Genomic DNA, 23,860 nt, shown 5'->3' with positions numbered 1-23,860 from the left:
AATACTGCAGTTGTGGCCAAACCAGTGTTTTATAAAGGTTCATCATAACTTCCTTCCTTATGTACTCTATGCCTCTATTTGTAAAGCCCACGATCCTGTATGCTTCTTTAACCGCTTTCTCAATCTGCCCGGCCATCTTTAAAGATTTGTTCACATGAACCCCCAGATTTCTCGGTTCCTGCAGCTCCTTTCGAATTGTGCCCTTCAGTTTATTTCTCCTCTCCTCGTTCTTCCACCAAAATGTATCGCTTCGCACTTCTCTGCGTTAAATTTCATCTGCCATGTTTCTGCCCATTCCACCAACCTGTCTTTGTCCTGTCACTCTCCTCCTCACTGTTGTTGGACTGGAAAAATACGCTTGTGAACCCAGATCCAAAACCTCCAGCCTCCCCTCACCTAACCTGATATATATATAATAAAGAATGATTAGCCACTCCTATCCTCACAAAAAATCGATAGTTAAATCGCACATGTCGCATTTAGGTAGCAGCAAAGCATGATGGGATACTTGACCATTATGGGAGCAGTTCGTAACCCACACTGTAAGAGCTGACAAAGGCAGGTTTGTTGGATTTATGGCCACCCCCTCGATTATCTCCAGAACACACTAAGGAATGTTTACTCAAGGACATTGTTTATCCGAACTAACTCACTTGGGATGATCAAGGGAGAAGCGGTGGATATCTCCAAGGTCACCCCAGCACAAAAGGGAGTGAGGGATGAGCTGCTCAGGACTTGTGAAGACCCCCGCCCAGTCTCAATATTTGGGACTTATGTGTTTACTGATAAGGGCCCTCCTCAGGAATGTGAGATGTTTAAAGTCATGGGACGATCCAAGGTAGCACCTGACAAGTGAGTGGCAGACTATACCACCCAATGAAACCCACTGTAGTTACGTAAACATGTACCCTCACCGTTCACAGCAGGTGGGTGTTGCTTATTGAAAGGTATAAACATGCTTGTAGTGCTGATGTTCCTTTGAGAGTTAGTCACGAGCTTGAGGAAGCTGACCCCTCTCCCTTTGTGCACAAAGCTTTCTAATAAACTTTAACTTTGTCAGCAGTTCCGTCTCCGTCTGGTTTTGCTCCAAAAATTCGAGTCTAACAGTTGGTGTCAGAAGTGGGATACTGCGCTGCAGGTAGGCTAACGGATCCTGTATTGGAGGGTACGTGGTATAGTGAAACAGGATAGCCCTGTACTCCAGATGGGGGGTGCCCCTGCATAAAGCCCTCGAGGGTGAGGCCGGTAGCCTATGGTAGGGGCTCGGCTCATTATTGGAGACAGGATTGGCAGTGGCACTTGCCGCAGTATTAAAATTATCCACGTCGTAAAATTCCTCACGGAGACCACGGATTGACGGAATTGACTAGACCTGTAGGTATATAAGATATAGTGTAAGTGTTTGTTTGCTTAGAGTATAAGTTTATGCCGCTATTCCGATACAGTATAAGGTTGGATTTTGAGAGTCACGTGGTGATCGACACGGACAAGGGTGGTGGTTTATCTCAAACACCGAGCCTGAGCCTGAATTAAGAGGACCAAGTCCCACGTGACGGCCAGGATTAAGTTGGCGAAGGGAACGACAACCACCACAGGATTGTGATCCGGGGACCAGTGAGTGTGTATAAATTAGACTATAAGATGATACGTTTGTGCCGATTAAAGTATAAGATTAGAGTAAAATAAATTAAAGTATAAGATAGAGCATAAGGATATACGTAATGATTGACATGAGTAACGAGGGGAAACCCCTTCCTCCGGACGTCCCGGCTCTGCCCACCAGTGTCTCTGTTGTAAAACGAGTCCAAGAGGCTAATTTAAAATATCAAAGTGAAATGATCAGGAACGGATGGAAGGAGACGAGTCCAGTGGTCGATCTAATAGAGTGGTGGGCGGGACACAAGGCTGCTAAACAAATTAATTATGGCACCGTTCTGCTCGCTAGTTGGGCAGATCAGACAGGATCTTTAATTGTAGACAAATGGGGGAGACCGTCTCCTCCACAGGACTTTTTGAGATCTGTACAAGAGGTTAAAGTTCGAGTTTTCAGTCTGTTGGATCTGGAAGCGCCAGCAACGGAGGAGTTAGACGATTTACAGGTTTGGGGGGGGGGGGGAATTGTTAAGGCAATGGAGGCTCAGCAGCACAAAACGCCGCAGACCGAGGGCCTGCCCGAATACAACCGTATCTGCCCTTCGGCACCGGTACAACCTGGAAATGGGGAGCCGAAGTCCATGGCCCCTGTCCGAGTAAACCCAGCCGGAGGGGCAGCAAATGGGGAAATGGGAGGCATGGGCATAATGGGGGAATCTCAGCCTTTTACACCACAGGAGAGATCCAGCGTGATCCTTCTCATTCCCGACCTGAAGAGATATAACCCCAATGTATGGGCAAAGATACAAAGCGCCGCCCGACATTTTAATCTGTCCATATAGGACATAAAATATATCATTGAAGTTAAGTGCCCCTCCGCTGTCTATGGGGCGTTGCCTCCTTGGGATTTGCAGGTCCCAGCTACTATGGTCGAGTATGACACCCAATTTGAAGCTCTAAAGACCTGGGTTCAAGATGGATTGGGTAACAGCACTGCCACCTGGACAGAACTCACGGTCCCACGACAAAACCCGGGGGAAGACCCCAATGCGTATATTGACCGGATAATTGAACGGTATGAACATTGGGGACTGAATATACAGATCCATCCTTGGATTAGATGAATTTCACATGTATTAGTCGTAGTGCAGTTTGTTGTAATGTGCTTCTTGATTTTCATGGCATGTAATAAATGTAAGCAGAGGATGAAGGGTTTGGCAAAGGTAGTAAAACAGAGCCTGGGTGAGAATGTCCCCATTGTCTCTGTGATTTCAACTAAGAAAACATCTTAATGGTACCGGGACTAGCACCCGCTGGGGTAAGGTGCATGTAAAAGGGAAGACAATCATAGTTTGATAGGATTATCAGATGCTCTGCCTCTCTTCCACCCGGACTGGTGGCCAACACGAAGGGAACCTGGTTAAGATGAGGTCCAGCATCTTGCATATGTAAATATCCAGGGGATGCCTAGGTGCTTGCAAGAGGGCAACACTGAGCGGGGCATACCTATGGGCAACCATGGGTGACGGATAAAGGTTGGATATCTTGGGCTTAGCCAAGAGCCCAAGGGGGGATATTGTAGGGATAAAATTTGGATTAAGGGCTGTAAAGGGGTGGGCCCCAATTCACCGGTATAAAACGGTCTGAAAGGTACCATTCAGTCTAGTTAGGCTGGAAACAAAACACAAAGCACCATGGGATACTTGACTATGTTAGCCCTTTTCAAACTAACATGGATAGGTTTAGCTGACCAAGGACATTCCCAGCTTACTTGGGAAATGTTTAGAAGGAGTCTGTATCTGAGAAGAGATAAGAGTTCAAATGCGTATTGATGAAACATCTGCTGATGGCATGGGAAAGAAGTCAGTTTGGCTGCATAACTCAATAAAACTTTGTATTCCAGCAGACCATGTTCCCACTGAAGATCCCTCCCGATAGTGATAACAAGGGGAAGAGATAGCTCAAGAATGCGAAGTTAGAGTGAAGCTTCTGCAGCCCATAAACTTCTCACAGGGGGGTATTCGAGTTCAAAGGGCAGGCCTAGTAGTTGATTGATTAACCCTATAAACCAATGATGTGTCAATATTACCATGTATACACCCCCATTAGTAATTAGTGGGTGTTGTCTAATAAACTGTATGAACTAAGTTGTATTGTCACTTTTCCTTCGAGAACGAGGTCTCCAGCTGGGGTGGCTGAGACTGTTCTCCTGTGTACACTCGTAATAATCTATTGTTCTGGGTAACACCTGAGTCTGTTAGTTCTGTTTTACCTTCCGGATTTTCCTCGCTTACGGTTTGGTGTCAGAAGAGGGCTCCTAGGGTTGGTACTAATAATACCCGGTGATGGCACCCGGGGAAGGGAGTTCCCCTAATCCCTAAAAGAAAACCTTTCAGCTCTCTTGTTTTACCAGGACCAAGGTCAGAAGATCGAGTCAATTGTTTCGGGTGTTATGTATCTCTCTCTCTTCCTTACAGGTACACGGGCCGTCCCCGGTACTGTCACCACTACCGGACATATCGACTCTCCAACGCTCCGTGCTATTGGTTACCCAGACTGGAATATAACTAACCTCGTCCCGGGATACGCCTCTTAAATTTTGAGCTCACGTCTTTTTTTTTCCCTCCTTCTCCTCCTCTCTATTTCTTTCCCCCTTTTCCCAGGTCTATCGGACCCCTCTCCCCCGACCCCGGCCCAGCACTGGTTCCTGAACCTGAGACAGTAACGACTTTGACACCATGAATTGGTCTGTATCAGGGACGATAGGATTGTTGGGACTGCTGGTTTATAGGCAGGCAGCTGCTGACTCGGAGTTGGGATGGTGTGGGGACGAGTTTGGGACACACAGGCTTTATGGATGATAACCGAGGCGGGGTGGGTATGCGTTAGTTGTGATACCGGGGAGCGGAGGGCCATGTGCTGCCAGAACAATCAAGGGATTTGGCATCCCTCCTGTACCCCCACCAGGGTTGAGTGTTAAGAATACGGAAAAATAGAGGAGCTGAACGGTCCTACCCCACCCAAGTGGAGTGCAAACCGGATGGGGGAGGGCTCCTGGGTCTGGTTCTGGTCATCCCAGTCCTGACCCCGGAGACTCGGGGGCGAGAGGTGTATCGGGTGCAGAATATTGGTGTAATGAAAGACGGCATGCCTGTATCTCATCACAATGTGTTACCTTTTGCAGTGATAATAAACGAAAATTTGGTCGGAACCAAATTGGAAAGATGTGTCACTCGACATGCCATCATAGTCTGTCCACAGACGATCAGCCGAAGCCCACAAGCCCAATGCGGATTTAACAACACTGACCTGGAAATTAACTGCACCATGGAGGCACTGGACGCCGACACAAAACCCACTCAAGTGGCTTACACCGGAAAAGGCAAATATTGTGTGATGACTCGTTCGAGTCGGCCTACTTAATGTGTGCCAGCCCCAGTCCAGAGTTTAGCTTCACCCCGGAAATTCCTGTACGAATTGGACACGAGGAGCTGGTGGACATGCACCAGGACAACACGGCCTTTCTTCAAGTGTCTGAAGACATTGGGAACGACGTATGGAACTACATCAACACGTTTGGATATCCAATACCTCCATTGCCCGAACACCTGAGACAGTTACGAGAGAAGGTTGAACATTCCCAGCAGGTGTATTATACCATGGAACAGGGGAGCAAGGAGTTGAGGAAAGACATCATGTGGTGGGATGTCTTATGGGACTGGGGACTAAATGTACAGATTCACCCATGGATCCGACTAATTTCCCATGTTTTGGTCATGGTGCAGTTAATACTGGTCTCTATTCTGCTATGTATGGCATGTAAGAAATGTAAACGGGCTGCGGCAAAACATCTGGCTGGACAGGTGGTTAAAACAGCTGGTGTATGCGCCCCTCCCCCACCCGTGCTTCAGATGATTTCAGCCGCTTGTGGGAAAAATCAAGTGTGTGGGTGAGGAGAGCAGAGGAGATTGAATCGGGAATGGTTTTAATGTAAATAACTAATTACCCTCTTTTGATGCAGACCAGGTGCCTCGACGGGCGGCCGCCTCGACAGGACTCATGTCGGATCATATGGGACCAATAGAGGATCCCCCTGGAATAGCCAGTGGGCTGGAGAGGGGAGAGGGGGAGTAAATTAGGTTGATTATTATACAAAACCTCAGTCACTTGCGCTCTTGCTTTTCCCTGAATAATCCAATGTCCAGGTTTGGAGGGGGGACTGTTGGACTGGAAAATAGGCTTGTGAACAGAAATCCAAAACCTCCAGCCCCCCCTCACCTAACCTGATATATGTATATATATATATTAAAGAATGATTAGCCACTCCTATCCTCACACACACAAGTAGTTAAATCGCACATGCAGCATTGAGGTAGCAGCAAAGCATGATGGGATACTTGACCATTATGGGAGCAGCTCGTAACCCACACTGTAAAAGCTGACAAAGGCAGGTTTGTTGGATTTGTGTCCACCACCTCGCTTATCTCCAGAACACACCAGGGAATGTTTATCCAAGGCCGAAGCCGACATTGTTTATCCTAACTAGCTCACTTCAGATGATTAAGGGAGGAGCGGTGGATATCTCCAAGGTTACCCCAGCTCAAAAGGGAGTCAGATAGGAGCAGCTGCTCAGGAATTTGTGAAGACCCTTTGTGTAGTTGCAATGTCTGGGACTTGTGTTTATTGATAAGTGTCCTCCTCAGGAATGTGAGATGTTTAATGTCATGGGACGACCCAAGGTAGCACCTGACAAATGAGTGGCAGACTGTACCACCCAATGAAACCCTCTGTAGTTACATAGACCTGTACCACATTCTACGGCAGGTGGGTGTTGCTTATTGAAAGGTATAAACATGCTTGTAGTGCTGACGTTCCTTTGAGAGTTAGTCACGAGCTTGAGGAAGCTGCCACTCTCCCTTTGTGCACAAGGTTTTCTAATAAACTTTAACTTGGTCAGCAGTTCCGTCTCCGTCTGGTTTTGATCCAAAAAATCGAGTCTAACAAGGCTGAGGATTGATTTAATTGAGGTGTACAAATTTATGTGTGGCCGTGATTGGCTGGAGACGAAGAACCGATTTCCCGTAGCAGAGAGGTCAATAAACAAGGGGCACGGCATTGATTTAAAGTGATTGGTAGAAGGATTATTGAGGAGCTGAGGAAGACATTTTTCACCCAGAGGGTGGTGAGTGTCTGGAACTCACTGCCTGAAAGGGTGGTAGAGGCAGAAACCCTCAACTCATTTAAAAGGTACCCGGATATGCACCTGAAGTGCCGTGACCTCCAAGGCTATGGACCAAGTGCTGGAAAGTGGGATTAGGCTGGGTGGCTCATTTTCGGCTGGCGGGAACACGATGGGACGAATGGCCTCCTTCTGTGCCTAAATTTTCTATGATTCTATGATTCTAATTAACAGTAAGCAGGGTAGTTCAGGGATCATGAGAACACTACTGAAGATAAATAACTGCTGGGAACCAAGCAATGTGTCCTTGTAAACCACAGATTAGGGAAGTTCCAGCTCCAGTGACAGAGATGGATCACAACAGGGTATAAAAGTGAGGGGATACTGATGTAAGGGGCAGTTGGGACTGGAGACACCGGAGATCAAGCTCAGGGAGTCCGTGGTTCCATCCAGAGGGCTGATCTCGTCTACACGGGGGATTTGCATGTTTCGTCTGGTATGGGAGAGGAAAGAGAATTTACTCATATATTTCTTCATGAGGTATTAAAGTTGCTGACTCTCAGACTTGTTAATTAATAAGACAATGCATTATTTCGAACCTTCCATCCCTAAGTCTCTCTGCTTCTCTACTTTTAAACTTTGTCCATTTAGTTTACATTTCATCTCATTTTTCTTCCTCTCAAAATGCATCACGTCACATTTCTCTGCATTAAATTTCACCTGGCCCATTTACTAACCCGTGGACGTCACAGTGAAGTCTCTGACACTCCTCTTCACAGTTGCCCCGGTGCCAATTTTGGCGTCATCTCGAAATCTTCACCTTGTGTCCCACATACCCAAGCTCAGATGATTCTCTGTATTGTGGTTAGCAATGGTCCCAACACTGACCCTGGGGGACACCACTGTTTACATCCCTCCAGTCTGGAGAACATCCATTAACCACTACTTACTGTTTTCTGCCCTTCACACAACTTCCCATACACACTGCCTCATTCCTTTTAATACGGTAAGTACTAATTTTATCAACAAGCCTCCTGTCCGGCATCTTACCAAAAACCCTTTCACAATCAATGTCCACAACAACCACGACATTCACTTTATCAGTAGACTTGAGTTATCTCAAATGATCCATGTTGGCTGTTCTTAGTTAATGTGTTTTTCTTACAAATGTTGAAATGTTTGCTCCACCTCATCTGGTTTGATCTGTTCAAGACGCAACAGAAAGGTCGAGTTGTCTCCAGGAGTTTAAGATAAATTAGGTTTCAAAAATTATGTTTCAGACAATGAGGGACATCTGGGCTTCGACCCGCCCATTCGGTGCCACAACTCCCACCCCTCACACACTCCGATTGGTTGGAGGACCAACTCACCCCTCAGCCGCCCACCCCTCAAGTCAATTTCCGCTCCTCCTATTGGTCCGGAACTCTCCTTAATCACCAGGGCGGGACTAGTGTTGAGACTGACATCCTGAGGTGCAGTTCGAAAATAAATATTAATTGAACCCGCCAGTTGCAACATTTAATAAAACGAAATTAATAAAAGTTACCGAAAAAATATTTTCTGGAGTTCACCAAAGTGGTGGAGCGTCTGCGCTGTGTGTTTGTGCCGATTTAAATGACACGAAGAGCTGGGCTTTCAGTTTATTTTATTATCTTTGTTCCAAACGCGCTCTTCCTGCTTCCAATGTCTTTGTTTTCCGGCCTGATATTATGATCATCAATGGCGGCTGCATCACCCAGCATGCAGCGCGGTTCAAATTGTGCCCTATCTGAATCAGTGGAGCCCAGTGCGCAGGCGCAGTAGTGACTCATTACCGGTCAGTGTGTCCTGAGCATGCGCGGCCAGTCGAGGCTGCGGGAGGAGCGCGTTCGGTGCAGGTCAGAGGATCGGAGCAAGAGGCTCAATAAACCCCGGGGCCCGGGTCCGGGCTCAGGCCCAGGCTCAGGCTTTACAAACCCCGAGTGCGGCCCCAGACCCGAATATAAAACAGTGAACATTATCCCCCCCTCACTACCCGCCGGGAAATGAAGGGGAAATGGGGATCGGTCAGGGAGCGTCTGTAAATGAAGGAGAAATGGTGATCGGTCAGGGAGCGTCTGTAAATGAAGGAGAAATGGTGATGGGTCAGGGAGCGTCTGTAAATGAAGGAGAAATGGTGATCGGTCAGGGAGCGTCTGTAAATGAAGGAGAAATGGAGGTCGGTCAGGGAGCGTCTGTAAATGAAGGAGAAATGGTGATCGGTCAGGGAGCGTCTGTAAATGAAGGAGAAATGGTGATCGGTCAGGGAGCGTCTGTAAATGAAGGAGAAATGGTGATCGGTCAGGGAGAGTCTGTAAATGAAGGAGAAATGGTGATTGGTCAGGGAGAGTCTGTAAATGAAGGAGAAATGGTGATCTCGATATCTTCAGTCATCCAGGGAGCTCGAGCTTTGGATGCTGTTCCTTTCCTCCTCGTGGGAATCTGTCCACTCTGTACCCAAACCCACTCCTCCTTGAAGGCCTCCCACTGTTCAATTACTCTTCTGCCTGCCAATTTTTGATTCCAATCCACACGGACAAGATCCCTCTTTAACTCACTGGAATTAGCCCTCCTCCAGTTAAGAGTTTTCACATTTGACTGTCCCCTGTCCTTTTCCATAACTGTTCTAAACCGAATGAGATTATGATCACTGCTGCCCCAATGAAATATGCTCCACCTGCTCCACTTCATTCTCCACACCGAGCCCACTGCTGTACTCACACTCTCTCACACTCACACTCACACTCTCACACACTCTCTCACATTCAATCTCACATTCCTCTCTCACCCTTTCACTCATGGATTCGGGCCACTGAAAGATGATGCGATGGGTTTGGATTTCAGCACAGGGAGGAGGGAGAGTGTGTGGGACGGGGATTTACAGCTTTGAGGAATGAGAGAGGAAATAATGTTCCATAGAAAGTAGAGTTGTCTGATCTGAATTTCTATCCTGTACTTACATTGATAACTTTTATGAACTCCTTTTACAGGGGAGGATTTGCAGAGGGAAACTCAAACCAAAGATCACATCAAGATCTGACAGAGTCACTCGATTCATCAGGACCTGAATATCATCGGCCTTTGAATGTGGAAGGAGAAATGTTTGTCTGTTCTATCCATGGGAGAAGGTTTCAAACATCAGTGTGAGTGGAAAAGCAACGAGACACACACACCCGAGTGAGAGTGTTCCAGTGCACTGACTGTGGAAAGAGCTTTAACCAGTTACACAGCCAGAAAAAACATCACACCATTCACAGTTGGGGGAAACCGTACACGTGTTCTGTGTGTGGACGAGGTTTCAACTGATCGTCCAACCTGGAGAGACACAAGGACACCCGGACCATGGAGAAACCGTGGAAATGCGGGGACTGTGGGAAGGGATTCAATTACCCGTCACAGCTGGAAACTCATCGACGCCGTCACACTGGGGAGAGGCCGTTCACCTGCTCCGTGTGTGGGAAGGGATTCACTCAGTCATCCGGCCTCCTGACACACCAGCGAGTTCACACTGGGGAGAGACCTTTTAAATGTTCTGACTGTGAGAAGAGGTTTGAATGCAAAAGTAATCTGCTGAAACACCAACGCACTCACACTGGGGAGAGGCCGTTCACCTGCTCCGTGTGTGGGAAGGGATTCAATCGGTCATCACACCTTCTGTCACACCAGCGAGTTCACTCTGATGAGAGACCTTTTAAATGTTCTGACTGTGAGAAGAGATTTAAAAGCAAAATTCATCTGCTGACACACCAACGCACTCACACTGGAGAGGGGCCGTTCACCTGCTCTGCTTGTGGGAAGGGATTCACTTGGGCATCCAACCTGCTGAGACACCAGCGAGTTCACACTGGGGAGAGGCCGTTCACCTGCTCTGCGTGTGGGAAGAGATTCACTCGGTCATCACACCTTCTGTCACACCAGCGAGTGCACTCCGATGAGAGACCTTTTAAATGTTCTGACTGTGAGAAGAGATTTAAAAGCAAAATTCATCTGCTGACACACCAACGCACCCACAATGGGGAGAGACCGTTCACCTGCTCTGCGTGTGGGAAGGGATTCACTCGGTCATCCACCCTGCTGATGCACCAACGCACCCACACTGGGGAGAGGCCGTTCACCTGCTCTGCGTGTGGGAAGGGATTCACTCGGTCATCCACCCTGCTGATGCACCAATGCTCCCACACTGGGGAGAGGCCATTCTCCTGCTCTGTGTGTGGGAAGAGATTCATTCAGTCATCCAACCTGCTGAGACACCAGCGAGTTCACACTGGGGAGAGGCCGTTCTCCTGCTCCGTGTTTAAGGAGAGATTCACTCAGTCATCCCTCCTTCTGTCACACCAGCGAGTTCACACTGAGAGACCTTTAAATGTTCTGACTGTGGGAAGAGATTTAAAATCAGAAACGAACTGCTGAGACATCGATGCACTCACACTGGGGAGAGACTTTTCACCTGCTCCGTGTGTGGGAAGAGATTCACTCGATCATCCCATCTTCTGAAACATTAATACAGTCACTAATGTATCCAATCTGGCATTCAAGAGAAACAGACTTCCCCAGAGAGTCGTTCGAATGTGCAACTCACCACCACAAGGAGTAGTTAAGGCGAATAGAATGGATGCATTTACGGGGAAGCTGGATAAGCACATAGAGGAGAAGGGAATATTAGAGTTTACTCATAGGGTTAGATGAAGAGGGGTTGGAGGACGCTCGTCTGCAGCATAAACACCGGTATAGTCTAGTTGGGCCGAATTGCCTGTTTCTGTGATGTACATTCGATGTAATTCTATGTAAGCTCCATCTGACACAGTTTTACCAACTCACTGAATCTATCAATTTCCCTTTGTAACTTTATGCTCCCATCTACACTACTCACTGCGCCTCCTAACTCGATGTCAGCGACAAACGTGAGTGTTCGGCTCTCTATTCCTTCATCTCCCTCATTTATACATATCGGAAAAAGCTGATGCTCCAGAACTAATCACATCCGGCCAATTTGAGTACATCCCTTATTATCCCGGGCCTCTGCCTCCCACCTTCTAACCAACTCCCGACCCATTTCAATAGGTTGCCTTAAATTCCGCGCACTCTAATTTTTGTTGACAGTCTCTTATGTGGTCCCTTATTGGATGCCTTTGGAAGTCAATGTCCATCTCTCACCCAGAGACACTCCATTATCGAGCACGTTAGTTACATCTTCAAAAAGTTCAACGAGCTTTGTTAGACTTGACTTCCCCTTTACAAATCCATGCTGGCTCTCTCTGATTACTCCATATTTATCCAAGTGCTCAGTCATTCTTTCCCCAATAACGGATACTGGTAACTTCCCCACAACAGGCGTCAGACTGATAGGCCTAGAATTTCCAACTTTATCTCTCCGACCCATCCGAAATAATGGAGTGACATTGACAATGTTTCAATTAAAGCAACAATTCCTGAATCAAGAGAGTTTTGATCGATCATGAGTAAGCATGTACAAGTTCCTTACCTATTCCTCTTATTCCCCTGGGATGGTAAACATCAGGTCCTGGAGATTTGACAATCTTCAATCTCATTATTTTCTCCATTGCCATTATTTTATTTACACTGAATCCCCTTGATTTATTTGCAGTTTTCCTCGTGTCTCTGCTATGTTCGCCTCATCCTTTTCTATGAAGACCGATCTAAATTAAATATTTAGCAACTCTGCCATTTCCTGATTTTCAATTACAATATCACCTCCATCTGTCTTTAAGGGGCCCACATTACTCTTAGTCACCCTTCTTTCTCTTAATATACCTGTAAATACCTTGATTGTTGTCGTTATTTTCCCTCACAAGTTTTTTCTCCTTTTCCCTTTTTGGATCTCTTCGGTTTTTTCGTTTCAGCACCACAATAAACAACACTTTGCTGTAAAGTTCAGCTCAATAGTTCTCCAATGTCAGAGCGAGAATTGTCTGAACCCCTAATTTATTTCATGTAACAAACACAAGCACACTTAATCATCCGTGTATCAACGCACTGATGGATACACAAAGATAAACACAGCGAGAAATGCAGGCAGTATCAGGATGCACAGGTAAACGGACAAGGGAAATGGACAAAGATAAAACGGTCTGTGCCTCGAACAGACAGTAACGTGTCGCTGATCGATATTAGTGAGACGAGGTGGGGAACAGGTGCTGTGAATTGGTGCTGTCGTTTAGTTGGTTAAAGCATCTGTCTTGTAAACAGGCGATCCTGGGTTCAACTCCCAGCAGTGTTTTGTGTAACTTATTATTTTTACCTAATTTGTGGAATTCAGCGACAAAGTCACACTTTGGAATTGGTATTTGTTGCGGTTTCAGGAGGAAACCGATATCAGAATGACTGTTCAAAAACACCATTTCATCGCACAGACAGACCTCTCACAGAATGTGTCTGTAACACTTTAATTTAAGGACACGTTCTTGTTTCTGGGCTCGTCGGGGTCAGGGTATAATTCACGATTTATGTCATCGAGGAGCGAATGGTTGTCTCCTCGACCTCCGGATAGCAGTGATAAAGTTCGAGGATACACAGAAGCGGACAGGGTGGTCGGGGTCTGGAACTCACTGTCTGAAAGGGTGGTCGAGGCAGAAAACCTCAACTCATTTAAAAAGTACATGGATGTGCATTTGAAGTGCCGTAACCTACAGGGCTACGGACCAAGCCCTGGAAAGTGGGATTAAGCTGGATAGCTCTTTTTCGGCCGGCACAGACACGATGGGCCGAATGGCTTCCTTCTGTGCTGTAGCATTCTCTGATTCTCTGATTCCGTGTGTGGGAAGGGATTCACTCAGTCATCACACGTACTGAGACAACAGGGAGTTCAAAAGTGACTACAGGGGTTGGATTCTGCTGTTAATCCCATCCAGGACTGAACCATGTTCATTCTGACAGTTGGGGTTTGTTTCTCCTGATGTTAATAAGCCCTATAACTGGGCTGGAGTTTAATATTCTGGATATCTGTTGAATAAATCAGCTTTGTTTTAAACCCTTGTTGCAGATTTTGGTCTTTTCCTCCTGAGTGTTTAGCATCACCTGACTGGAGCTCAGAAAGGACAATCTGGGGGGAGGATCGTCCGGTGGGAACAGAACTTCAGCCTGGACACAGTCCTTCAGGGCCACACTGAGAGGGGCAAACGGCACTTTGGTCTTTCTCGTCTCTCTTCACTGACAGCAAAGTCACCGTGCGGCGTCCAGTCTAAAAATGACTGTGGTAATTATTCTATGAAGATTTAACCTGTTTGTGTGACTGTCCTGAGTCTACCATTTAAGGCAGGTGTTAACTCATTTAAAATAAACCCGTTTAAAATAAATGGGTTATGAATTGTGATTTCCGTGAAGCCAATGTTCCATTCCTTTATATGATTCATGTGCCTGCTCTCCGACAACAGGGTAAATGGTGGAATATCAGCCCTGCTCAGCCGGCAATGATCACGGTACATTTTCTTGAAGACAAAACACACATTGAAACCCTGGAACTTTGAGGTGATGAATCCTGAGGGAAAATAAAATTAGGGCTCGAACCATCAAACTTTTGCACTAACAGATAGCACCAACAAGACAGGTGAAGAAGTCACCCACTGAACCAGTAACTCACTGAGCTGAACTTTTTGATTGCAGTGACCAATAGAACAGTTGTCCACAGTCAGTCCAAAATGAATGGTTGAAACTTGCAGGAGTGAAAATCCAACGAGCCGGTCTTCACTCTTAAACCAGCAACTGTGAAGTTAAGAGAAACGTGCCGGAGAAATACTCGATTTCAGCGCGGTGACACTGGGCCAGAGTAAAGCTCAGTTAATATGATCGCCGAGTGGTGAGAGGGTGGATTTGGAATTCCTGAGCGACCGCACTGCGCATTTTCCAGATCTGCTTGGAGCACCAATCCCTTCAATTCATCACTTACAGGGACAATTCGATTCCCGGTTTCTTTTCCCTGATGCTTGGTGAAATTTTAAAAATTGAAAGCGACCAATATCAGAGCGAACCTCGTCACCGACATGCTCACAGATACAGAGCGGCCACACTCTGCTTCAGTGAGATGAAAACCCAGAGCGGTTTCAAGGTCGAATGCAATTGTAAGCAAAGCTCGATCAATGAAAGTGCAGGTCATTGAAGTGCCTTTAAAGTCCTGATTGTTTGAACTGAATTTCTTCCGAAAGCGCTTGAGATTCAGGTGGAGTGATTTGGGGACTTCCTTTCCCTCTTCGCAAAAGTTTGAACCGCAGCTCAACATCAAAAGTCCCGGGCTAAATGAGGGATTCGCCGGGATATGAACCTCGCATCGAGAATTATACCCCGACCTCAATGAGCCCAGAAACAAGAACGTGTCGTCACATTTACTTGTCACGGTCACATTCTAAACTGGTTTGTCCTGTACTGTACATTACTGTCTAAATATTACAGATAAGCAGAGCACTTGAGCTGTCACAGCTGTGACTTTGACTTTTCTCCCTCTCCTCTCGATCTCCCCAGTTGCTGCCACTAACCACAATCTTCTCTCACACTTCTCCATCAGGAAGTTCCGAACCTCGGTTTTCAAATGAAATAACGCCCATCTCTCCAATCACCGACAGCCCAGAGAGAGTTTCATAATTTCAGCTCCCACTTTGCCCAAATCCTCCTTAAAGTACCGTGAAAAAATTGGCCTTTAGTCAATAATAATATAATGAAATGTTCTTATCTTCAGGGGCATTGTTTCAGATTTCACGGCTTTTAAAGATCTGCTGATGTTTAACGAATCGCCTCTTGTTTGGAGGTTTCTGTGTGGGAAAGATCAGGAAGTGATAATTGAGAGACCGAGGATGAAGCTGTTTGATGGGAGCACTGGGGACACAGACCGTGCGCGGCTCCAGTGGAGCAATCGGTCAGCGCGCGTTATTTCTACAATAATTATACACTCGAGAAATGCTGGGGTTGTGAGTTTCAGCGCCATCTAAAGTAGTTGAACCTTCGAAACATTTTGACTGGAGTTCAAGGTACAACCGGTTCCATAACACATCGACTTCTTCATGTCCCCATGTGGGCACTGAGGCTCCTCGGGCCTCCCGTCTTGCAATAGCAGGTGAGAGTTTATTTGTTTATAGGAGGGAGAGGGGGCGATTGGCGAGAGCTGAAATGGTAAAGCGGCCGGCACGACATCTTTAAATCTAAAGAACCAAACACACAATTCTTCTTTCCGTGAAGCAGGGATTCATCGGTTTGAAGTGTCATGTAGGGAAAATTCGGGAGGCAAATCTGCTGCCTGGTGTCACGGTGTAACGGGTGAAATTATTCAGCTTTCAATTGTTGATCGGCTGAAATGTCGAGAGGCATTTCCCAGCTCCCGTGTGGAACAAGTTTAGCTTTTGAGCCATTGGGTAAAGTGTTTTATTTAATTGCTGCGAACGAATGACAAGACATTTTGTACAAACAAGAGGAATTGTAAAATCACGAGTTCGCTGTCCATGTTTCTTACATCATGTTCAACAGAAACAAGGATTCTCCTCAACACGTTGCTGAAAATTGTATAAAAGAGATACTCCCCCCAATTCGACATCGACGGGGATAATTCAGAGTCCCACCATGAATCTGTATGATGGAAACTAATTTAACAGCGAGCCTGGATAGCTCAGTCGGTAGAGCATCAGACTTTTAAAACAGGTAGTGATCTGAGGGTCCAGGGTTCAAATCCCTGTTCAGGCTAAGAGTTTTAAAACAGCTGGCAAGTTCTGCTTTTCCAGCGGACCAACATCAGCGAAAGGAGCAAGAGTTGGCCATTCAGTCCCTCGAGCCTGCTCCGCCATTTGATGAGGTCATCGCTGATCTTCGACCTCAACTCCACTTTCCCGACCTGTCCCCATATCTCTTGAGTTCCTTCGTGTCCAAAATTCGATCTATCTCAGTTTTGAATCTGTTCAATGGCTCAGCATCCACAGCCCTCTGAGGTAGAGAATTCCAATGGTTCACAACCCGCTCAGTGAAGAAATCTCTGTACTAAATGGCCGCCCCCTTATCTTGAGATTATAACCAATACTTCCAGACTCTCCAGCTAGGGGAAACAACATCCCAGCATCTACCCTGTCACTTTCGCCCCAGACAAATTGCTCGCACAAAATGGAATTTACTGTTAGAACACGAAAGACTTGTTCAGACAATGACAGCACCAAGTGCGGGTCGGCAGGTACATGAAATGGACAGTGAGGGGAAATATTACCACAAGCTGCTGGTGGAACTGTTTCCATTTCCAAAACACACGCACCGAATCAGTGCAGCTCCTGGGAAAGGTGCAAGGCAACGCAGGACTGTCATGTCTCACTTGAAGCAATTGACACACACAAGATTCTGCTATCACGAGCCATCTCCTTCTGTTTCTGTCACTACTTTATCTCCAGCTTCCTCTGCTCCTCCAGATGCCGGTGAATTAGATGTTCAAAGCAAATACTGCGACTTAACGAGAAAAAATACCTTAACTGGAAAGCAGGGGAGGTGAAGAATGATGCTGGGTATTGAGAGACGATGGATTTTGCAGATACCGGGATAAATAGACACAACGACCTCATCTCCCAGCTTCTTCGGATACTGAATATCTTAATGCTCAAGAGATGTTCTCACTGCCCCAGGCCCATTATCTCCAGTCGCATCTCCCACCAATCTTGCATACGCTGCTTCGCTCTGAAATTGTGCATTTTTTTCACACTGGGGTTTAATTTGAAGAAAACATTGCTGTGATCAGCTGGTGTTGTTAAGGAGACGGAGCACAAGGAGATACATAAAAGGCCAATGATAACAGTGACTGTTAAGACCCTGTGAGCTACAGTTAAAGGTCGGTAACATTTAAAGTGTCAGGGAGCAGATCTTCTCCAAATCTTGACACAAATGGCAAGAAAACTCAACGCAGACTTTGATCAATGTCACGACTTTCAAATAGCAGACATTTTATACACAAGGCAAGAAAGATTTCCAAGGGTATTGCCTGGACTGTAGAATTTTAGCTATGAGGAAAGATTGGATAGGCTGGGGATGTTTTCTTTGGAACAGAGGAGGCTGAAGGCAGATTTAATTGAGGTGAACAAAATTATGAGGGGCCAAGATTGTGTGGATTGGAAGGACCCATTTCCCTTAGCAGAGAGGTTAATAACCAGGGGAATTGATTTAAAGTGATTGGTAGGAGGATTAGTGGGGAGTTGAGGAGAAATTCTTTCACCCAAGGGATGTGGGGGTCTGGAACTCACTTCCTGAAAGGGTGATAGAGGCAGAAACCCTCATCGCATTTAAAGAGTACATGGGTATGTACTTGAAGTGCCGTGACCTACAAGGCTACAGACCAAGAGCTGGAAAGTGGGATCAAGCTGGATAGCTCTTTTTCGGCCGGCACGGACATGTTGGGCCGAATGGCCTCTTTCTGTGCTATAAATTTCATTGATTCTATGATTCTATTTAACAGTAAGCAGGGTAGTTTAGGGGTCATGAGAACGCTACTGAAGAAAAATAACTGCTGGGAACCAAGCAATGTGTTCTTGTAAACCACAGATTAGGGAAGTTCCAGCTCCAGTGACAGAGATGGATCACAACAGGGTATAAAAGTGAGGGGATACTGATGTAAGGGGCAGTTGGGACTGGAGACACCGGAGATCAAGCTCAGGGCGCCTGAGGTTCCATCCAGCGGGATCATCTCGTGTATACGGAGGACTTGCATGTTTACTCTGGTGGAGGAAAGAGAATTTGCTCATATATTTCTTAATAAGGTATTAAAGTTGCTGACTCTCAGACTTGTTAATTAATAAGACAATCTGTGCACGTCACAATGAAGTCACTGACTCCTCTTCACAGTTCCCCACGCTGCCAATTTTGGCGTCATCTGGAGATTTTCACCTTGTGTCCCACATACCCAAGCTCAGATCATTCTCTATATTGAGAAGAGCAATGGTCCCAACACTGACCCTGGGGGACACCACTGTTTACATCCCTCCAGTCTGAAGAACATCCATTAACCACGACTCTCTGTTTTCTGCCCTTTACACAGATTCCTACCCACACTGCCCCATTCATTTTAATAGCCTCCTGTCCGGCAGCTTGTCAAACACCTTTTCACAATCCATCTACACAACATCCACTACATTCCCTTTATCAGTAGACTTGAGATATCTCAAATAATCCATGTTGGCTGTTCTTAATTCATGTGTTTTTCTAACAAATGTTGAAATGTTTGCTTCACCTCATCTGGTTTCATCTGTTTCAAGCCACAACAGAAAGGTCGAGTTTTCTCCTGGAGCGAAAGATGCTTCAGACAACGAGGGACATCTGGGCTCAGACCCTCCCATTCAGTGCCACAACTCCCGCACCTCACACACTCTGATTGGTTGCAGGACCAGCTGTCGGCTCATCCCTCCAGTCAATTTACCAAAAGACCATAAGAGAAAGGAGCAGGAGTCGGCCATTCGGCCCCTCGAGCCTGATCCACCATTTAATGAGATCATGGCTGATCTAATTTTTAGATTAATTGGACTTTCGCGCCCTTTCCCCATATCCTTTGACTCCTTTTCTGATTAAAAATTTGTCTAACTCAGCCTTGAATGTGCTCAATGAATCAGTCTCCACAGCTTTTTGGGGCAAAGAATTCCAAAGATTCACAACCCTCTGGGAGAAGAAATTCCTCCTCATGTCCGTCTTAAACGAGCGACCCCTTATTCTGAGACTATACCCCCTAGTTTTAGATTCCCCCATGAGGGGTAACATCCTCTCAGCATCAACCCTGTTGAGCCCCCTCAGAATCTTGTATGTTTCAATAAGATCTCCTCTCATTCTTCTAAACTCCAATAATTACAGACCAAACCTGTTCAATCTTTCCTTTTCAGACAACCCTTCCAGAGCCGGAATCAACCTCGTGAACCTTCTCTGAATTGCCTCCAATGCAAGTATGCCCTTCCTTAAATAAGGTCACCAGAACTGTACGCAGTACTCCAGGTGTGGTCTCACCAGCACCCTGTACAGTTGTAGCATGACTTCCCTGCTTTTATACTCCATCCTGCTCGAAATAAAGGCCAATATTCCGTTTGCCTTCCGGATTACCTGCTGCACTTGTTTGTTAACTTTTTCTGTTTCATGTACGAGGACACCAAGGTCCGTCTGTACCGCAGCGTTTTGTAGTATTTCTCCATTCAAATAATATTTTGCTGTTTTATTTTTCCTCCCAAAGTGGATGACTTCACATTTTCCCACATGAGATTCCATCTACCAAATTTTTGCCCATCCGCTCAACCTGTCAATATCTCTTTACAGACACTTTGTATCCTTATCGCAATTTGCTTTTCCACCAATCTTTGTATCATCAACAAATTTGGCCACAAGACACCCTGTTCCTTCATCCAAGCCATGAATATATATTGTAAATAGTTGAGGCCCCAGCACTGATCCCTGCGGCACCCCACCGATAAAAGGAAATTCCAATCAATTCCTGCTGCTCCTATTGGTCGGGATATCTCCTTAATCACCAGGGCGGGGTTAATAGTGAAACTGACGGTCCTGAGTTGCAGTTGGAAACTAAACATTAATTGAACCCGTCAGTTGCAACAATGAATAAAACGAAATTAATAAAAGTTACCGAAAAAAATATTTTCTGGAGTTCACCAATGTGGGGCGGGGGCTTCGATGCTGTGTGTTTGTGCCGGTTTAAATGGCACGAAGGGCTGGGCTTTCAGTTTATTTTATTATCCTTGGTCCAAACGCGCTCTTCCTGCTTCCAATGTTTTTGTTTTTCGGCCTGATATTAAGATCATCAATGGCGGCTGCATCACCCAGCATGCAGCGCGGTACAGATTGTGCCCTATCTGAATCAGTGGAGCTTAGTGCGCAGGCGCAGTAGTGCCTCATTATCGGTCAGTGTGTCCTGAGCATGCGCGGCCAGTCGAGGCTGCGGGAGGAGCGCGTTCGGTGCAGGTCAGAGGATCGGAGCAAGAGGCTCAATAAACCCCGGGGCCCGGGTCCGGGCTCAGGCCCAGGCTCAGGCTTTACAAACCCCGAGTGCGGCCCCAGACCCGAATATAAAACAGTGAACATTATCCCCCCCTCACTACCCGCCGGGAAATGAAGGGGAAATGGGGATCGGTCAGGGAGCGTCTGTAAATGAAGGAGAAATGGGGATCGGTCAGGGAGCGTCTGTAAATGAAGGAGAAATGGTGATCGGTCAGGGAGCGTCTGTAAATGAAGGAGAAATGGAGATCGGTCAGGGAGCGTCTGTAAATGAAGGACAATTGGTGATCGGTCAGGGAGCGTCTGTAAATGAAGGAGAAATGGTGATCGGTCAGGGAGCGTCTGTAAATGAAGGAGAAATGGAGATCGGTCAGGGAGCGTCTGTAAATGAAGGACAAATGGTGATCGGTCAGGGAGCGTCTGTAAATGAAGAAGAAATGGAGATCGGTCAGGGAGCGTCTGTAAATGAAGGAGAATTGGTGATCGGTCAGGGAGCGTCTGTAAATGAAGGAGAAATGGTGATCGGTCAGGGAGCTTCTGTCAATGAAGGAGAAATGGTGATCGGTCGGGGAGCGTCTGTCAATGAAGGAGAAATGGTGATCGGTCGCGGAGCGTCTGTGAATGACGGAGAAATGGTGATCGGTCAGGGAACGTCTGTAAATGAAGGAGAAATGGTGATCGGTCAGGGAGCGTCTGTAAATGAAGGAGAAATGGTGATCGGTCGGGTAGCGTCTGGAAATGAAGGAGAAATGGTGATCGGACAGGGAGCGTCTGTAAATGATGGAGAAATGGTGATCGGTCGGGGGGCGTCTGCAAATGAAGGAGAAATGGTGATCGGTCGGGGAGCGTCTGTGAATGAAGGAGAAATGGTGATCGGTCAGGGAGCGTCTGTAAATGAAGGAGAAATGGTGATCGGTCGGGGAGCGTCTGGAAATGAAGGAGAAATGGTGATCGGTCAGGGAGCGTCTGAAAATGAAGGAGAAATGGTGATCTCGATATCTTCAGTCATCCAGGGAGCTCCAGCTTTGGATGCTGTTCCTTTCCTCCTCGTGGGAATCTGTCTACTCTGTACCCAAACCAACTCCTCCTTGAAGGCCTCCCACTGTTCAATTACTGTTCTGCCTGCCAATTTTTGATTCCAATCCACCTGGACAAGATCCCTTTTTAACTCACTGGAATTAGCCCTCCTCCAGTTCAGAATTTTCACATTTGACTGTCCCCTGTCCTGTTCTAAACCTAATGAGATTATGATCACTGCTGCCCCATTAAAACATGCTCCACCTGCCCCACTTCATTCTCCACACTGAGCCCACTGCTGTATTCACACTTTCTCACACTCACTCTCTCACACTCACTTCCTCACACTCACTCTCACATTCCTCTCTCACACTCACTCTCTCACACTCTCTCACACTCTCTCTCACAATCACTCTCACATTCACTCTCTCACTCTCTCACACTCACTCTCACATTCCTCTCTCACCCTTTCACTCATGGTTTAGGGCCACTGAAAGATGATGCGATGGGTTTGGATTTCAGCACAGGGAGGAGGGAGAGTGTGTGGGACGGGGATTTACAGCTTTGAGGAATGAGAGAGGAAATAATGTTCCATAGAAAGTAGAGTTATCTGATCTGAATTTCTATCCTCTAATTACAGTGATAACTTTTATAAACCCCTTTTACGGGGAGGATTTGCAGAGGGAAACTCAAACCAAAGATCACATCAAGATCTGACAGAGTCACTTGATTCATCAGGACCTGAATATCATCGGCCTTTGAATGTGGAAGGAGAAACGTTTGTCTGTTCTGTCTCTGGGAGAAGATTTCAAACATCAGTGTGAGTGGAAAAGCACCGAGACACACACACCCGAGTGAGAGTGTTCCAGTGCACTGACTGTGGAAAGAGCTTTAACCAGTTACACAGCCAGAAAAAACATCGCACCGTTCACAGCGGGGAGAAACCATACACGTGTTCTGTGGGTGGACGAGGCTTCAACTGATCGTCCAACCTGGAGAGACACAAGGACACCCGGACCATGGAGAAACCGTGGAAATGTGGGGACTGTGGGAAGGGATTCAATTACCCTTCAGAGCTGGAAACTCATCGACGCCGTCACACTGGGGAGAGGCCGTTCACCTGCTCCGTGTCTGGGAAGGGATTCGCTCAGTCATCCACCCTGCTGACACACCAGCGAGTTCACACTGATGAGAGACCTTTGAAATGTTCTGACTGTGGGAAGAGCTTTAAAAGCAAAAGGAATCTGCTGACACTCCAACGCTCCCACACTGGGGAGAGGCCGTTCACCTGCTCCGTGTGTGGGAAGAGATTCACTCGGTCATCCACCCTGCTGGCACACCAGCAAGTTCACACTGATAAGAGACCTTTAAATGTTCTGACTGTGGGAAGAGATTTAAAATCAGAAACGAACTGCTGAGACATCGACGCACTCACACTGGGGAGAGACTTTTCACCTGCTCCGTGTGTGGGAAGAGATTCACTCGATCATCCCACCTTCTGAAGCATTCACTTGTTGACACTATTGAGTGACCTTTTCATGCAGTGACTGTGAGAAGAGCTTAAAAGCAGAAATGAACTGCTGACACATCAACACATGCCCATTGGTTGAGAGACTGTTCACCTGCTCCGTGTGTGGGAAGGGATTCACTCAGTCATCACACGTGCTGAGACACCAGCGAGTTCACATATGACTGCAGGGGTTGGATTCTGCTGTTCATCCCATCCAGGACTGAACCATGTTCATTCTGACAGTTGGGGTTTGTTTCTGCTGATGTTAATAACCCCTAAAACTGGGCTGGAGTTTAATATTCTGGATATCTGTTAAATAAATCGGCTTTGTTTTAAACACCTTGTTGTAGATTTTGGTCTTTCCCACCTGAGTGTTTAGCATCACCTGACTGGAGCTCAGAAAGGACAATCTAGGGGGAGGATCGTCCGGTGGGAACAGAACTTCAGCCTGGACACAGTCCTTCAGGGCCACACTGAGAGGGGCAAACGGCACTTTGGTCTTTCTCGTCTCTCTTCACTGACAGCAAAGTCACTGTGCGGCGTCCAGTCTAAAAATGACTGTGGTAATTATTCTATGAAGATTTAACCTGTTTGTG

The 23,860-nt window shown here is 46.6% G+C and overlaps 2 protein-coding genes, 1 long non-coding RNA gene and 1 other non-coding gene across 4 annotated transcripts; all 4 read left to right on the top strand.

Moving 5' to 3' along the window:
- Positions 1-4,255: 4,255 nt before the first annotated feature.
- Positions 4,256-6,552, top strand: LOC137315129 (uncharacterized). Its single transcript, XR_010961322.1, has 2 exons — positions 4,256-4,339; positions 4,778-6,552. It is a non-coding gene; the product is annotated as an uncharacterized lncRNA (long non-coding RNA).
- Positions 6,553-10,105: 3,553 nt separating this feature from the next.
- Positions 10,106-10,735, top strand: LOC137315133 (zinc finger protein 774-like; the record flags this gene model as incomplete). The annotated part of the gene is made up of 1 exon (XM_067980037.1): positions 10,106-10,735. A coding segment is annotated over one exon (630 nt), but the record flags the coding sequence as incomplete, so codon positions are not given.
- Positions 10,736-16,386: 5,651 nt separating this feature from the next.
- trnak-uuu (transfer RNA lysine (anticodon UUU)) lies at positions 16,387-16,471 on the top strand. Its single transcript is given in 2 exon segments — positions 16,387-16,423; positions 16,436-16,471. It is a non-coding gene; the product is annotated as a tRNA-Lys (tRNA).
- A 6,155-nt stretch (positions 16,472-22,626) lies between these two features.
- LOC137315131 (gastrula zinc finger protein XlCGF49.1-like) lies at positions 22,627-23,583 on the top strand. Its single transcript, XM_067980035.1, has one exon. It carries the CDS (start codon positions 22,774-22,776, stop codon positions 23,170-23,172), a length of 399 nt encoding a protein of 132 aa, XP_067836136.1. The 5' UTR covers positions 22,627-22,773; the 3' UTR covers positions 23,173-23,583.
- The last annotated feature ends 277 nt before the right edge of the window (positions 23,584-23,860 follow it).

This window comes from Heptranchias perlo, unplaced genomic scaffold, assembly GCF_035084215.1.
Source record: "Heptranchias perlo isolate sHepPer1 unplaced genomic scaffold, sHepPer1.hap1 HAP1_SCAFFOLD_538, whole genome shotgun sequence".
NCBI classification, from domain to species: Eukaryota; Metazoa; Chordata; class Chondrichthyes; order Hexanchiformes; family Hexanchidae; genus Heptranchias; species Heptranchias perlo.
Note: the sequence above shows the minus strand (reverse complement) of the source record. Positions and strands in the feature narration are given on the sequence as shown.